Source organism: Pteropus medius, unplaced genomic scaffold (genome assembly GCF_902729225.1).
Source record: "Pteropus medius unplaced genomic scaffold, Ma_sr-lr_union100, whole genome shotgun sequence".
Classification (NCBI taxonomy): domain Eukaryota; kingdom Metazoa; phylum Chordata; class Mammalia; order Chiroptera; family Pteropodidae; genus Pteropus; species Pteropus medius.
In genome coordinates, this window is record NW_024356249.1 from 15,745,997 (window position 1) to 15,763,572 (window position 17,576).

The 17,576-nt window shown below is 35.9% G+C and overlaps 1 protein-coding gene across 3 annotated transcripts in view; it reads right to left on the reverse strand.

The window, feature by feature from the left end:
* CPED1 (cadherin like and PC-esterase domain containing 1) overlaps positions 1 to 17,576 on the reverse strand; it is a 255,487-nt gene that overhangs the window by 157,317 nt on the left and 80,594 nt on the right. For all 3 annotated transcript variants that reach the window (XM_039860843.1, XM_039860839.1, XM_039860840.1), the window contains 2 exons: positions 7,851 to 7,983; positions 6,326 to 6,494 (listed from right to left, as the gene is read on the reverse strand). In XM_039860843.1, the coding sequence (XP_039716777.1) occupies positions 6,326 to 6,494; positions 7,851 to 7,983 (302 nt within the window). The remainder of the gene's footprint in view (positions 1 to 6,325; positions 6,495 to 7,850; positions 7,984 to 17,576) is intronic.

Sequence of the window (17,576 nt, forward strand, 5' to 3'; positions counted from 1 at the left end):
TCCTGCTGTCTGCTGAGTACCAGGTATTTTGTCAGACAGTGAAGGCTTATTTCCTTTTTAAATACAAAAAAACACATAATTTCTTCTTTTAAGGATTTGAAACATATGTAGGCAAGTTAATTTTTCTTCTTTGTTTTTGTTCTTTTGATTCTTTGCTGTCTTTGTCTGATATATTCATCCCAACATATTATCCTGTCCTCAGAGAGTATTTACCATTACTGCAGTGATGGAACACACGGGTGAGCCTTGTTGTCAAAGCCCAGGAATCAAGATTTATAAAATTAAATTCAGTAACTCTGTAGGTGCCTGCACAAAAGTGGAAAAATTCAGGAAGACGGCAGGGAGTTTTGCCTTGATTCATGGTTCCATTACCCACAGCTCCATGGAGGGTAGTGAAGGAAGGGATTACAGCTGCTTTGTCTTTGAACATCTTTCTGGCTTAGCAAGCAAAACTATCAAAGAAATAATGAGAAACTCAAAAATTAAGATGACGTTGTTCTCTATGGACACAAGTATTTGAAACATTGCTACACTAGATCTCTTTTTTTATGTCATTTTTATTCTAAACACTTGTTTATTTTATAAACTTGTGATTAGCAAGGTGTAACAGAAATTGGAGTGACACTCTTATGCTGGACAACGGCAGAAAGAGGAAAGCCTACATAGACTGATATGTAAGAATTTCTATGACCTCCACAGGCCATCGACTCCTAGGCTCCAGTTTGGAGAAACACACAACCTAACATCCAAAATATCACTGAGGAATTCTCTGTTTCCATCTTTCACGCATTCTGAAGGAACTCACTTATATATCCTGATTTCACACTTTCTGAAATCCCTAAATATTAGCTAACCTCAATTTTTCTGGATATTTAATCGATGCCCATTCGTTTTCTACTACTAAAGGAAAAAGTGATCAAATTTATTCATTAGGGTTAAAGTTTTCCTTATGTTGTCACTGTAACACATTTTATATATATGTGTATATACACACAATATATATAATGCATACATATCATTTAATTATATTTACATATACTTAGAAATTCACTACATTAGTTTGGAAGAGATATTTACATGTAAATTCATCATATTTATCTTTTGTTGTGGAACCTAGTCTTAAATCATTTTCTCATGATGAAAGTTCTTATTATGTTCCAATTAATAAGGTAACTTTAATAAAAATGATAATGATTGACAAACATTCATTGGTAGACATTTTTTGAGTGCCTGCCATGTGCCAGGCACTCTCTAACACACATTGCCTGCAACTGTTCTGAAGCTTAGGGTCATGTTTTTAAATGGTCACTTTTGATCAAATAAATAAGACCATGATTAATGAATAATTTTCTTCCTATTAGGATGATAATTGAGGTTCAGTATTAAGAATTAATAAATGCACAAAATTACCTGAAAAACCTTTTAGGGAACAATGTTGAGAATGAATAAAACGGATGAATGAATGAAAATTTCAAAATAAGAAAGAGCAACCATCAATAGCCCTTTAAAATCATGTGCAGCTGCAAAACAATCACTTTTTCTAGAACAAAGATATATCTGAAATAATATTTAATGTCAATGGAGGCTGATTAGATAAGTTGTTATTTTGCAATTATTATTTTGGTTTTTATTGTAAGTCAGCTTTAGTACCATGTTTATTTAATTTTATATTGGTTATCTATAATTTCTATGTATATAAAGTCATACTTTAAAATGAACACTCTAATGCAATTTTTAAATTTAATCCAAGTAAGAGTAGATTAAGTAATACATCGATTCATTTCACAAAGTCCCAGGAGCAGGCTTTTTGTTCATGCTCTTTCTACATCTGATATAAATCTCTGGCCAGATGCTCAGTGAAAAAGTCTTTTACAAGGTCTGTTCCATAGTCTGCAGTTTTGGATGTAAAATGAAGATCAGGACAGGAAAACTTCCTAAGGTTGAAAAACCATACTGTAACTTTATGCCTGCTTTCAAAGACGTAACTCATTTTAAACCCGGGAATATACAAGCTATCTTGCCCGACGTTATGAAAAGCACTGCATAAATATTGACAACAAATGAGGCTAACATCATCCCTTCCCTACAACTGTGTCATGTTTCCAAAACTGAATAAGAGATATATGCATTCTTTTAAAAGAGTCCGTGTAAATAACAACATTCCGGCTTTGCCAAGGTTCACTCTCTCCTCTGTGCACACATGCTGATGGCATTGATATAAGAGGATATGGAAGAATGGTCCCCCAAAGGCCAATGCAGTGCTGGTAGAGGGCTAGTGATTTAGAGCCATAGGCTGGGCAGGAAGGAGCTCACTTTAACTTGGGTTTCCACCAGAGATGATGCTCACAGATATTGACTTGAGAAAAGGCTGCAATGTCCTGTGTTTTCCCTTTTCTATAAAGGTGGCCCTGCCCAGAAATGCAGATCATGACGTCTGTCTAATGCATTTACTGGAAAACCACTAGAAGATCATTGGAAAATGCAGAGGCTGAATTAGAACAGTTAGAGATTAAATAGTCTTGAAGAATTTCTTCACGCATTTAAAATTTTTAAATGATCTTGATTGAATTCAAACCAAGACACATTTCAGAGCTGATTACATTCAAAGCATCATTTTCATGTAATTTTGACTATCGAATATCAACAAATGAACAACTTTAAATGTGGGATGGCTGATCAAACAGTGAATTCATTTAAGTTGCATCTCAACTAGAAAAAATAAGGCTTTTCACAGATTTTTTTCCAGAGGTCACAAATCACTCCAGCAATACATTTTCATCCACGCAGTAAGCTGTAATCACAGGTATAAAGAATCTCCAGATGTCAGAAAGAAGTTCCAGATATGAGTTTCTTCTCTGCTGGATGACTTTACAATAGATAAAGGCATACCTTGTGACTTTTTATTCCAAGAATCAAATTTAAATTTATGACATTTCTTCCAGTTAATCTATGTGACCTGTGTATAAACACAGCCATGGATGAATTTGACCGAAAGTTATAGTTAGAATGGTGTGGAAGAGTTCTACACTTGAATTCATAGACATAATTGGAGCGTTTTATAATTGAATCAAGAGCTTTTTAGAGAAAGACATTTTTGCATTAAATATTGCTTAAAATTAGATTTATTATGTTTATCAAGAAAATGGCATTGCCTTAGCAGCAAAAATGGTTGTGCATGAAATAGTACATGAATAGATGCTCTACATCATTACTCACTGGGAAATGCAAATCAAAATCACTATGAGATATCACTTCGCACCCGTTAGGATGGTTGTTATCAGAAAGACAAGAAATAATAAGTGTCGGTGAGGATGTGGAGAAAAGGGAACCCTTGTTCGCTGTTGGTGAGAATGTAAATTGGTGCAGCTACTGTGGAAAACGGTATGGAGAGTTCTCAAAAAATCAAAAATAGAACTACTATATCATCCAGCAATTACATTTCTTGGTATTTAGCTGAAGAAAATGAAAACATCAACTCAAAAAGATACATGCATGCAATGTTCATTGCAGCATTATTACAATAGCCAAGATATGGAAACAACTAAAGTGTCCATCGATGGATGAATGGGTAAAGAAACTGTGATATGTTTATAATGGAATATTATTCAGCCTTAAAAAAAGAATGATATCTTGCCATGTGCAGAAACATGGATATATCTTGAGGGAATTTTGCTTAGTGAAATATGTTAGGCAGAAAAAGACAAATACCATATCATCCCTCATGTATGTGGAATCTAAAAATAAATACATACATACATACAAGCTCATAGATACAGAGAACAGACTGGTGGTTTCCAGAAGTAGGCGATGGGGTGGAGGTGGGGTAGGAAAAATGGGTAAAAAAATTTTTTATTTGTTTATTTAAATAAATCAAATAAAAAAATAAATATGAAAAGATATCTAAGATCTATTGCGAGTGATGAAAGCAAGACGCAGGTCAGTGTTTATAGTTTACTACCTACCACTTGGGTAAAGAACAAAAGCGAAGAGGGAAAGATATATATCTAAAAAAATATAGATCAAAGGATATAGTAAGCAAATGTTGCATTTGTTATTAATTTTCTTTCCCTTTTTCCATCTCCATCCCCCTTTTATATCTGAATATCCTTGGAAATATCTCACATTTAAATTATTTTTATTGTAGAGAGGGGGATTTAAAAAAAATTTACAAAACTTCTATTTTCCATTATTTCTCAAATTCCCTTTTCTTGATATTTCTCAACTCTCTCCAAAGCTTTGGCAGATTAAATATCTCAGCAGCAGACCTAATTGGAAATAAATGAGCTCATAGTTATATCTGTTATTACTCTCATACCTCCTTTAGCTGCCAGAATATTCTATAAATGGCCACTGATAACCAGTTTAGTGAGCTTGCCTCACTGCACAGTGCATAAATCACTACTGATTTAACTAAATAATTAAGCCTTTGAACTCAGGATACTGTACACACATACACACACATATACACACACACAACACACACACACACACACAACACACATACATACCATGTTCTATGGAACTAAGAACAGTGTTTCATAAAACTCTGGGGTCACATGATTAGTCTTTAACATGGGTTTGGGTTCTGTCCTCCACGACAGCATTAATAACAGTTTCTGTGTATTTTTTCACATCTAAAAATATCAGAAGAAAGCAGTATTTTGGAGAATAGTAGTGATTTAACAGATAAGTATGATCTATTTGTTTTAGCTGAAGCAATAAGGACTTCAGTCGAAAGGTAAATAAATATCCCCTTGTTTTCTGAACTCTATCTGGAGCATCAAGCATAACTTGACCTCGCAAGGAAATAATTGTCCTCTGGCACATTATCTCAGGAAGCTGCACTGCCTCCTTTTGAGAGCAGGTAACAATGTTGTTCAGAATAATCCGGCAAGATCTTGAGGAAAAAAAATGCCGAAGAGAGGATCAAAAGACAAGAACTGTGTGCTTTCCTACACTACAACTGTAGCTTGCATCTGTCCTGTCGACACAGCAAAGATATGAGTAAGAAACAAAGAAATGACTAAAGCCCGAAAATATAAAGAAAATCAAATCACAAAGAGCTTTCTTTTTTCATGAGTTAACTTTAGCAAATACATAAGAACTATCACAAGAATATGTATTATTTCTACCAGTTGCTTCTACTGTGGTCAGGGCAAGTGGTGTTTAAATAAAAAAGAAAAAAGCTTTAAAAAAATTACTTGGAATATCTAGAAACTTCAGTTTCTTATCAAGATAGTGAACTAACTAGCATAGGTGAAATGAGATCGAAGAATGACTTTAACAAAAGAACATGGGATTCTGAAAGCTGTTTCGAACTGGTTGGCCAGTGGTGGCAGTGAACTGGGATGATTGGAGTTTTTGGGAAAGGTGGTTGCTGGAGGCTTCTTTAAAAGGACAAGCTTGAGGAGAGTATTTTTGTTTTCTTCCTGCCTCTCCCTGGTGACCCCCTAGGACAATCACTGCCTGTTCCCCCTTAAGGATGTGAAGTCCACCTGTTCAAGTGAGGAGCTGATGAGATATGTGTGATTATATCACATTTGGCATTCACTCCTCCACTCTATTCCTTCTTAAACCCCAAGTTCGATGGATATTAATGGAGGAAAGTGCTTCCTCCCCAGGCTCCTCTTCCTAAGAGTTTAGGGGATAAAATTTTGACCAGAGAAATCACCTCTTATCTGTCCTCTAAACAATTATTTCTGTAGAATTAGAAATTCCTTAAAATTTATCAAATATGTTGTCACTAGACCTAATTTTCAACTGACTTAACCTGAGTTACCTTTTATAACTAAACTTCTTGGGGTTGTTATTGAGTTATTCCCTGAAAACTTTCTAGTCATCCCTTACATCATGGCTTAGTACTATACACTAAATACAGGAGCTTTGTTTTTCACTCAGCAAATATTCCATATTTACTGTTGTGAAGAAACAGGCATTTGCTTCCTAAGAATGAAGCAAAACCATAAGGGTAATATTATTATATTTTCATTTGTTGCATTGACTATACTTTTCTTGAAAAGTGGAAAGTCATGAAAAACATAATACAGCCGAGAACTAGCTTTGTAGTGGGTCAAAGAATTGAACTAAAATGATGAATTGAGAAAAAAGATGCAGCCTTTGTGATCTCTAGCGAATAAAGTTGTTTCCAGTTCATTTTTGAACTTGCACCTATTAAATGAAAATATCTGCTTGCAGCAATAAAATGAGGCAATTTTTTTGTTTAATGGGATTTGATAATCATAAAGGTCGGAGAAAGGCAGCCCAACTCACTTTACTTATCTTCAGCATACTTTGTGTGAAATAACAGCGTCGATGGAAATTTTACCTTGACAGTGAAGCGTTTTTTCTTTGGTGGATTCAAAACCGTGCCAGTTGAATGAATGAATGCACGCAAAGGGGTTAAGGATGTCACCAACACATATGCTTTAAGAATCACAGATAGATCTTCGGCTCTGAAGATGGTTTCTTGTGGGGCAAGGACTATTGTTTGATTCCTAAAAAAATAAAACACCATCATTAATGTCCCATAATACAGGGTGGGTATGTAATCTGTAAATTACCTCACAGCTTTGTATACTCTCCTATCCTCTGTTGGAGCCTAGACTTCGGTGTGTGGCTTTCTTGAAACAATTTCACTGCTTATTAGCATCACTACCAGGGGACATACAGGTACAGAGAAAAGGGATCAAAGTGACAAGAGTTCTACACTCTAGCAGATTTAATCAAAATATTTTTTAAAAGAAAGAAAAGTAGAAAAATAGTACCTAGAATAAGGTTTAAAGATTTAAAAACTTTAGTCACATATAGTACTATAGTAACAAAAGTGATATAAATTATAGTTTAGGGAACAGTGAAACACCTGAAATTTTCTGGTTCTGCCCTTGCCTGCCTTTACTCTATCTTTTCCTGCACAAGAAAAGTTATTAAGCTTCACAATAGTTGACAAGTTACCAAAAATATGCCAAAATGCTTTACCCACTAGTTTGATTCTACCCAATAGTCTTCACCACAAATAATTAGGAGTAAATTTAAGAAATAATTAGGAGTAAATTTAAGAAAATTAGTGTTATTTTTCCTTTAGTCTACAAAGGAAAAATAACACTAATTTAATGTTTTATGATGAAACAAATGTACTTTCATCATAAATAATACCAAAAAGTATAACTATTTGCTTTTCTGTACCATGTTTCTCTATATTTCAAATGTCTCTGTTTGATCAATGAGAAAAAATTGTGCTATTTCAATTTTTGAAGTCCAGGTAAGCAAAAGGTAAATATAATTCTTCAGTTAATAAATACTATTAACTGTGCGATTACAACCTAATAATTATAAAATTAGATGAGGAAAACTATTTTGTGCTTTGGATAAGATAATTAAAATCTCTTAATTTATATACATTACAAAACCATTTCCCTAGAGGTAACTCGAATAACATGGTGCCATGCAGTTGCTTCATGAGATCCCGGGAGCCATAAAAAAAATCACGGCTAGGGAAAAAAATCCATTTAGCCATATTCATAGACTAAAGCAATGCCATTTGAGTATAAAATGGAAATTAAAATGTTATAGTTTCATATTGTCAAGGTTTTAAATTCAAGTTTCATTAATGTAACTTCCTAGATAAGAGTCTTATTTACCCAAATGTTTATTCTATGGCAGGAGAGATCTGAATTAGTCTAGAAGAAAACCAATGATGGCATTCTTTATTAAGAAGAGATAGCTGAAAATTTATGTAACAGACATAATAATTTAAACATGCAAAACCCCCTAGATCTATTCCAGTGCTTTTCTCTTGTTAGCTGTCTCCTAAAATGCATGCTGGATATAACAGTGCAAAATGATCAGCTTACAGTTGTTCCTGTCTCCAGGCCCACGGCTTCCACACAGGTGGCTTCGCTGCTTTTGAAAGGGGACTTGAAGTACTCAGCTTGACTTGTGTGCTCTGGTCCAGACACACAGAGGGGCTCACCAGGAATCGGAATTCTGAAAAGATTCACAAGAGCAGAGAACAGTCATCCCACTGCTTCCTTTTGGAATTGTTTCCAAAACGGAGTCATGGTGTTGAACTCCGGGGTCCACAGGAAACAGGCAACAAATTTTCTCCCCGTTCTGCATCAGGTCAGACCCATTAAGTGTGAATGCATGTTTAGCGAGGCCTTTGTTTTGTGATATGTTCTCCTATCACAGACTAGGAAAACAATTGTAATAACTAATTTCAAATTTCCTTGCTCATAAGGGGAGGTGAGGCTGATGTCCCCGTGTCCCACATGAAGCCTATCCTCTGACAGCTGAGAGACACACGCTCAGCATGGGGAAGGTGTGGGTGCAAGAGCTGCCCACTGTTTGCGATGAGAATATCACACACAAAACTGGAGCTGATTTCCTGGGAATACAATCCTTCATGCGCTAGAGTTTCTCCTTCATAACCTGACAATTGTGCTTTATTCTTTTGTAAAATATTATTTACTGTTTTTTATAAGTGTTTAAAAGACCAACAATAATGACTTACTTCAGAGCACTCATATTGATATTTAAAAAAATGGATATATTGTATGTATACGGTTAAAATAATCAAATTGTACAGAAAACTATCAAATGAAAAGAAAAAACAACTGGCAATTCGCCCCCACCTAAGACTTCTCTCTGCCAAAGCCAAAGCTTAGTATTCATTATTAAAGTCTAGATAAGCAGACACTCAGTCAGATGCTTATGATTTTTCAATATATAAGTTGATATAAATATCAATATGTCTACATAAACCTATATATGTAGATACAGACAGTCCTCAACTTATAATGGTTCGACTTATGATTTTTTTGACTTTACAATGATGCGAAAGCAATAGGCATTCAGTAGAAACCATACTTTGAATTTTAAATTTTGATATGCAGTATGATACTCTCTTGGGATGCTGGGCAGGGCCAGCTAGCCGCAGCTCCCAGTCAGCCATACAATCACGAAGGTAAACAATTGATATCCTAGAGTGTATTCATTGTGTTGGATGATTTTGCCCAAGTGTAGGCTAAAGTAAGTGTTCTGAGCATATTTAGGATAGGGTAGGCTAAGCTACAATGTTCAGTAGGTTAAATGTATTAAATGAATTTTCAACTTATGATATTTTCAAACTACAGTAAGTTTATTAGGAGGTAACCCTATCCTAAGTCAAGGAGCATCTATATTTCTGCTTTTTAAATGATGGGAAAGAGACATAATGGTCTATGTCTGGCTTATTTACCTACTTATCCATCCTGGAGTCCTTTCCATATAGCATATACAGAATTACCTTGTACTTCTTATTGGCTTAGAGTGTTTCCTGAAATGAATATACATTTTACTTAACCATACCCTTGTTGCTGTACATTTGGATTATTTTTGTAATGTTTTTCTTTTGCTATTTCAAAAATACTGCAGTGAATGCTCTTACACATTTTGTGTGTGTGTGTGTGTGTGTGTGTGTGTGTGTGTGTGTGTACTTCTAAATGTTTATCTAGGGGCAACTCTAATCTGTATGCATAATTGCCAGGTCAAGTGCGTGGTACATTCGATAGACATCACTGAATTGGCTTCCCAGAAGGTTGCCCCAATTTCCACTGTCTCCCACAGCATCCAAGCGTTGTTGCTTCCTTACTGCCAGGTCACAGTGTTTTATTTTTAAATTATACAATTTATCCGCTCTTGAAATGGAACATAGCCTTCAAATTATTTTCCCCTTGTGCACATTTCATCAATACTAACATAGTCTAATTTAAAACACTTCACGCTCTTAAGTAAAAGTCAGCAGAAGTCAAGCTGTTCAGTGTATTCTCATACCTCATTATTTAGCACAGTGCGATCTTTCTCAAAAAATTATAACCTATTTGTAAGGCTTCCCTATTAATGACATTCTAATATATCTTAATAAAAGAAATATTCAAACTGCCTGTTTCTAGAGGTGACAAAGAGTCATTAGGTAATTTCTCTTCTTAGGAATCACAACTTAAAAAGAGTTGAAGTGTTTATATAATCCTTTAAATTCGCAGTAGGAAAATAAGTTTCCTATTTTTTCACTAGATTTATTTTTGTAGATTAAATCTGCAGGAAGAAAATACATGTTTTGTTTTGTTTTTTTCACTAAACAGACATTTTTAGAATTTAATACTAGGAATAATTTTGTCTCTCCTGAAGAGCTAATCTATAGCCTTCTTTGGTATGATGAGGATAGTGTAATTTACTCTGATTTCTCTTTACCTTTGCTTCCCAGAAGCAAAGCACTGATTTGAAGCCCAAGGAGAGCTGACCTTGTAAAAACTAGACATATTAAGTGTTTCACCAATGTAGTAGCTCAATGGTTTTGAAGTAGTAGTCAGCAAATATGTCAAAAGAGTAAACAATTTTATGTCACTTTTTTAGTTTAGTTTAAGTGGAGGAACTTAGGCTACATAGTTGAAGGACTCCAATATAGGAATTGCAAAAAATATGTCAGATTTCCTCATCAGCTCCTGACACTGTGGTTGAACAATGGAATTTACAATTGATTAAAGTAATTTTTACCCTTCGTAATACATATATTAGATTTTCCATTATAGTATTCCAGGTTTGGCTGTTACTTTTAACAATTCTAAATAAACAAAAAATAAAACTCTATAATTACCTGTCTCCTGACATCTAAAATCATTCCAATTTCCCTTGATTGGGAAAATAAAATTAAAAATAATTAAGTAACTATTTTTAAAATAATTAAAAATTAAAATTAAGCTCCATTAATACCTTTTGCATAATAATTTATAAAACTCTATAAAATGCAATTGCCAGGAAATAACTCTCTGTCTGGGCCCTGGGTGAAAATGGATGGATGGCAGAGTAAAAGGGGTAACTGAAGAGACCATTGACCAAGGGACTATTAACCAAGGGACTGTTAGCAAACAAACACAAGGGCAGAGTTAAGGAAAAACAACAATAGGAACTAAAGCTCCCCGTGGCTGACAAAATGGAAGCTCTTACTGTTAGGTTGTTAGACAGACACGAGAGATGGGGAACAAAGGAGCAAAGGTCCAGCCCAGAGACCACTCAAAGAACACAGATTTTGTAGTTAAAAATCACTCCTGTATCCTGAGAGAGAAAGGACTGGAGACAAAGGGCATAAACCTATAACTGGTTGAGTCCAGCCACAGACGCCTGTGCAGTAAGGACTGCTCTGACCCTCTCTTCACCTCAGCCTTGTTAAAACATCATTCTAATATCATGCCTATGCCCAGAAGTTCATGAATCTAATTATAACAGACTGAATTCTGGGAAAGCACATGTGTAGTAGGCAGGGAGTTATATAACAGCCAAATGTCAATCAGAATGACCTCACATGCCAATCACCTAGGAATGCCTTTGAAACACCCCATCACAGCCATTCTCTGCTTTTAAAGCCCTCTTAGCTGTAACCCACTCCTCATTTGGAGTGTACTTTAGTCATACCTTTAGTTTCCACAGTTATAGCCTATTTAGGCGTGGCACACTTCTACCTCAAAAGGTGCCTTTAACAAATTTTACCTCTCATAAATCTCACTGAGCTAGAATTCTTTCTACATTGGCGAAAAGAACCGAGAGTCCCCAGTGTTACCAGGGCAAGATCAGAGTTCAGATTGCCCCCAACAGTAACCCTTAGTCCAGGAGGAGGTCCATTACAGAACTAAACAAAAGGCACATCTGTGAGAGGAACTGAGGCACTCCAAGCCAGAGTCCAGCAGGGAAGGAACCAGAGAATAAAGATCCCAAAATTCTCTCCTCCTGAGTTCTGATCTCCTGCCAGAAGTCAGGGGATAAGGGAGCCTTGATGCTGTCTGTGGAGGAGAGTTTCCTGGGGAGGGGTCTAGAGTGAATGTGAAAGGGCAAGTGGAGAATATCCAGCATAAACCCTATACTTGGAAAATAAAAGTTTGGCCTTAGTCTTCTTACTAGTCACATATCCTGGAGAAGCAATTATAGTATATGCGTGTATTTGTGTAACTGCAGATCCAGCTCAAACTGGCCATATCCTGTTTCTAACAAGACACTGAGTTGTTTTTCAGAGACAACAGAACAAAACCATAAGTCATGCAGCTGAAGCATGTGCAGAGGAGAGAATTTTGACCTCCAATAATATCCGGAACCATAGTTTTGCCCCCTTCATGGAACCAAAGGACTGGGACATGACCAGGACCTGAATGCCAGAACCCTTTCAGAAGAGAAGGGTTTATTGTCCAGGAATATCTGGTGCTGAAGTCCCTTACCATATTTTACCATAAATGGCCAAGTTCCAAAGCCCTCCAATTGAAACCTGCCCAGCCAGCACGTCTACATACCAGCCTGTTCACCTCAACATTTTAAATGTCCCTCAAAACCCTGAATCAGAGAGACAGATCTGCACTCTTCCACCTGTTTCCTTGTAGGTCAACCTTGCAATAAAGTTGTTTTTTTCTTTTCTCCCAAGCTAGCGCCATGGTATTGGCTTCTGTGGGCATCCTGCAGTGAGTCCTTGCTCAGTAACAGGTGCATGTGCATGCACATGTGTGTACACAAACAGAAAGAGTGACTGAGAGAGAAATAATGCCAGCTTTGACCCCAAATAAGAGCATTTGTATGTGGCAGCAGGGGATGGCTTAGGCTGAACCATGAAATTGGCTTTTATTAGGTAAAAACTGGTTAAATGTTGATCAAATATCATCGACTTCATAAAAGTTTCCTTACTACACTATGACACTATTGGAGGGAAGCAAGAAAGTACGTAAACATACTACCTGTGAAAGAAAGAGGTCCCAGTGGCTAGAATGTCTGTGAATAAAAATGACAACATAGTGTGATGGCTAATTTTTTATGCAGCTTGACTGGACCAAGGGATGTCTGTGAGAATGTTTCTGGAAGAGATTAGCACTTGAATTAATGGACTGAGTAAAGCAGATAGCTCGTTCCAATGTTATTAACTAATGCTTTGAGGGCCTGAATAGAACAAAAAGACAAAAAAAGTTTAAATTTGCTTTCTGACTAACTGAGTTGAGACTCCAATCCCCCCTCATTGCTCCTCGTTCCCAGGCCTTCAGACTGGGACCAGATTCTCCACCGTGGCTCCCTGGATCGCACACCCTCAAACCACACAACTGGCTTTCCTGGGTCTCCGACATGCCGAGAGCAGATCATGGGACTTCTCAGCCTCCATCGCGGTGTGAGCCAATACTTTATAATAAATTTTTATATGGACAGCTATATATCTATATCATTTGTTTTGCTTCCCTGGAGAATCCTGAATAATATGAGAGATGTTCCTGAAATCACTCAATGAGTGTTTAGCATAATGCTTTGAAAACAACAGAAGCACACCCCGAGTTCTGCCAATTCCTAAAAAAGAACAAATACCTTCACTTCTGAATCTGTTTCCTTTTTTGCATGCTGATGAAAAAAAGCACAGCAGCAAGGACAAATAAACAAATATTTGCCAAATGAATAACTAGATAATTTTTAAGGTCTTTTACAATTCCAAATTACTTCAATCTTAGGTGAAAAGTCTTGTTATAATTTTCAATATATGCTATAAATGACCTAATGGAGAAAGACGATCAGTGGCAAAGGTCCCAGGGCCAGAGCTCAGATGTAGACCCTCTGTGAATTCAGGTTTGTTCCACCAATTATGAGTGTTCCACAGGGTCAATTGGCTGCTGTTTTATTTGTGTGAGGCCCAATAAACCTCATGGGAGACACTGTAGCTGGATCCTCTTTAAGCTACGACCTCCTGAGGAAGTATCTGGGGGAATATCAACCAATCTCTTGACTAGTGCACAAAAAGGAAAAGAAATACATTCACGGTAGAGTCAAGTTCACAGACCTGATCACTTATTAAAAGGGAGGGATCATTTTCAGTTCATCAGAGAGTATTTTTGGTTCACACACTGTAAGCTCTGTGAGGTCAGGAATTTTGAGTTTTTCCCTCCATTGCAAATCTAGTGCTAAGCATAGGCTGGAACTTAACACAGGAGCTCAATAAATCTCTGCTTAACGAGCGAACTCCAATTTCCTCTTACCCAAATAACTAATGATATGTGCATTGAAGAGAAAAAAGAGGCTGAAAAGAAAAGTGAGCAAACTGAGTGCTGAGTAGTTATGCTGGAGTTGTACAGTGTAACCTTTTTGTTCACAGCCTAGGAAATGAGTGTAACGTGGGCAAGGACTGGTTTTCTCTCTCCACTTCAATGCAGTGTTTGTTAGAGTGACTCTGACCATAGCATGTTGCAACACTGAGGCAGGTCCAGTGAAGGGGCAGAGATGGACACTCAGAGATGAGTTATCTAAGGCCAAGAGGCCCAATATCAGGCAGAGTCTCGAAGCCACCATGAGCACAGGAGCCATGGTAGAGAAGGTCACCAGCAGCCAGCCAAGAGAAAGGCTGTAAGGGAGAGATTTGGGGCCCATGTGTCATGTGGTTTACCAAGCAAACTGAACCTGATCCTGACAAGACATGGGTGAAACCAAGAAAGACATATGTTCTAATTTGTCTAGTACATTGTATGTAATATAGTGACTAATCAATTTCCTTTCAAAAATATTTTATGAATAATTTTCAAAGTAACATTTGTCTTTAAAATCCTAACTCCTGTCTATTAATGGATTTTTTTAGGTAAGACTGTGAACTAATTCCTTAAGTTCAGTATCTTTTACCTAGAAAATGAGAATAGTAATAGTAATAGTAAGAACTTACCTCAAATGTATTCTAACAGAACTAAATCTGAAATTTCCTTTTAAGTGCTTTGCACAGCACTTGATGTATACTAAACACTCAAAAAATATTAAATAGCAACTAGTAGTAGTAGTTCAGTAATCCTTTTCTATAACCTAGAAAACCTGTTTGTAACTTTAGAAATTGCCAAGTGTAACTAAAATGTTACTCCTTTTGAGTTTTTTCAACACTTAAGTGTTGAAAAAGTTCTCACCAGTGCTGACTATCAAATAAAGTCTAATCTATTAAATTCTCTTTTATGTGATTCTTAAACATCTGACATTTCACATTAGTCTCTTAAGAACAAAGCAGGACGTATGTGGGAAAAGAATGAATGTGTAGACAGCATCTTTACCGAAAGTAGTCTGTAAAGACACCCTCCATTTTTAGTGACTTTCCTCAAGTTTAGCATTGCGGTATCCCAGGAAAGCAATTTATTTCCTGTTTTGTTTCACTTATTTAAAAGAGTCTGTATTAAAGCTCAGTCTCTGTGGAGAGAGTAAGCCTGGGACTGACCCAGTTACTGCAACATTTAAGTCTGTTCCTTTCTATTTTATTCAAGAAAAGACTTCTTTGCAAGCAACCAATATAAATTTAAACAGAACTAGCTCTTAGTCAACAGATTTATGACATATAGACAAAACTCTCTGAACCATTTCAGACCTACACTTGAACTTAAATGATATAATTTGGCTCTATATACTCCAAACACATCAATTCCTTAATAAAATTTTACTTTCATTTTATAAAGTGGCATTGGCCAAAGAGTATCTTCGAGAGAATGGAGACATCAAATGTTTAAAGGCATTATTAGTACGTAGGTCTAGTGTTAAGCCAGGGAATTCAAAATTCCTTCCTGACATTATTATATTATTACCTACGTGGCTTTGACACCAATAGTTTACTATCTATGGTTTCAGAAAATATTTCAAATGCCATTACCATATAAGGGTACACCAAACCACAAATAAAAATAGCACAGTACTTCAATCAAGCATTTTTTGGGGGAAAAGAACAACTTCTACTTTTTCCTTTAGGAAACGAGAAGTGGTCCATGTCTTGATGTAAGTGGAAACACGATTTGACACATAACAATGACCAGATCAATCACAGAGCAATGTTCTTTAAATGGGTAGTCACTGTATAAAGTTTCCACCAACTAACCAATCAATCAATCAAATGCTTATTGAGCACTCAGTAATGCGAGCTGTAAATGTTCTCCTTTCTGCTCTTTTTCAGTGGAAGTGTCAAAGTCATGCAATTCTACACAAACAATTTTCCTCATGGACTGCTCTATGTTTTGACCATGACAACATAAGAACCTTAAATTCTGCTCATTTTCCTTGGTAATAAAAGTTATGTCTAGACTACTACTTCAATTTTCTTGCCCCTATGATTTCACTGCAATGACCAAACAGCATGAAAGATAGTTTTATTACTTTATGGCAGCTTAATTTTGCTTTGATGTTTTTCTGCATGAATTTTCCAGAGGAAAAGAAAGAAAGAAAGAAAAAAAGCCTAACTACAGCAAAACCATAGATGAATAATTCAGTATAAATTAATGAGCATCGTTAATAACAATTTGAAACACAATCTCCAATAAATATTAATACAGAGTACCACAAATACAATAATAGAATAGCTGTCTTAGCCCACCCACCATGAAAATAAGTTAATCCCTTTGTTAACATTAAACTTCTTTCTCAGGAACATTTTCTGGAGTAAATCATGAAATATTATTGATGTAACTTACGTCAGAATAATTAATGACTTAGTAGAACTCTAACAGCGATTCCAAATCCTTTGTAAGTATATTGAAGTCAATTCTAATTTAAATGTAAGACACAAACATGGAGGGTCATTGCTCCTATTTGAAATAAAACCATGCATTAACATCTCTCTTCTTCAATGGCACCTTCACAAACCAACTCAATCTTCAATTTTTACTCTATTTTTTTGATATAATAAAGTATATATGGTATTACTGTCAATCTGTTTCTTTACATCGATATTATTTATATTGTAAATGAACCAAGTGCATATTTAAAATATCAAGATTTTCATACTGTCTGACTCTGAGAGTGAGGCAAAAATATAGAACGTGCAGAAGTCAGAGCCAATTGCCAAAATGAAATCTAATGAGGGCCAGAATCCAAATACTAGAAATAGGTCAGGAACATGGAACTATGTTAGAAGAGATTTTTCATTAGGACACTGAGCAAGCATATTTCTGTGGAACCATTTTGTCTTCACATTCTTTCTCTCCAATTGACCAGTGATGTGATTGGAGTCTGTGGAGGCCAGGTCCGGCTGAGAGTTAGTATAATACAAGAGTCCGCTCCTACTCGATGAAGACACAAAGGGCGACATCAGAAGCCAGGCAGAACCTGACGAGAGTCTCTGAAATGGTGTCTCAGTTTTCGACCTTAGCCATGTAAGCCGATCACTAGTCAGGTACCTTTGGCCTGTTTTATATCTTGTAAATAACTAAAGAATTCAGTTGAGCCGGAGACGGAGGGGCCTTCACAGCTAAAGTGATAAATAATCATTAGTCTTTAAAGATGTTAGATTATTAAAATTTTGAATTTCTTTTTTCCTATTCTTGTCTGGATTTTAAGCTCTGAAGTTAATCTATCTCTTCTCCAGGTAGAATTTAGACAAGGACATTAAATTCAAATGATTGTTTTCTATAAGGATATTCTTCATATTTTTTTCATATATCTCTCATCTTCTGTAGGATCAAGATGCCATATATATATATATATATATATATATGAATTATTACATATGCATATATACAAATTATTTTTCAAGGGCTTAATACACTATATAACCCAGCGTTAGTGTTTTGACATCAGCACAT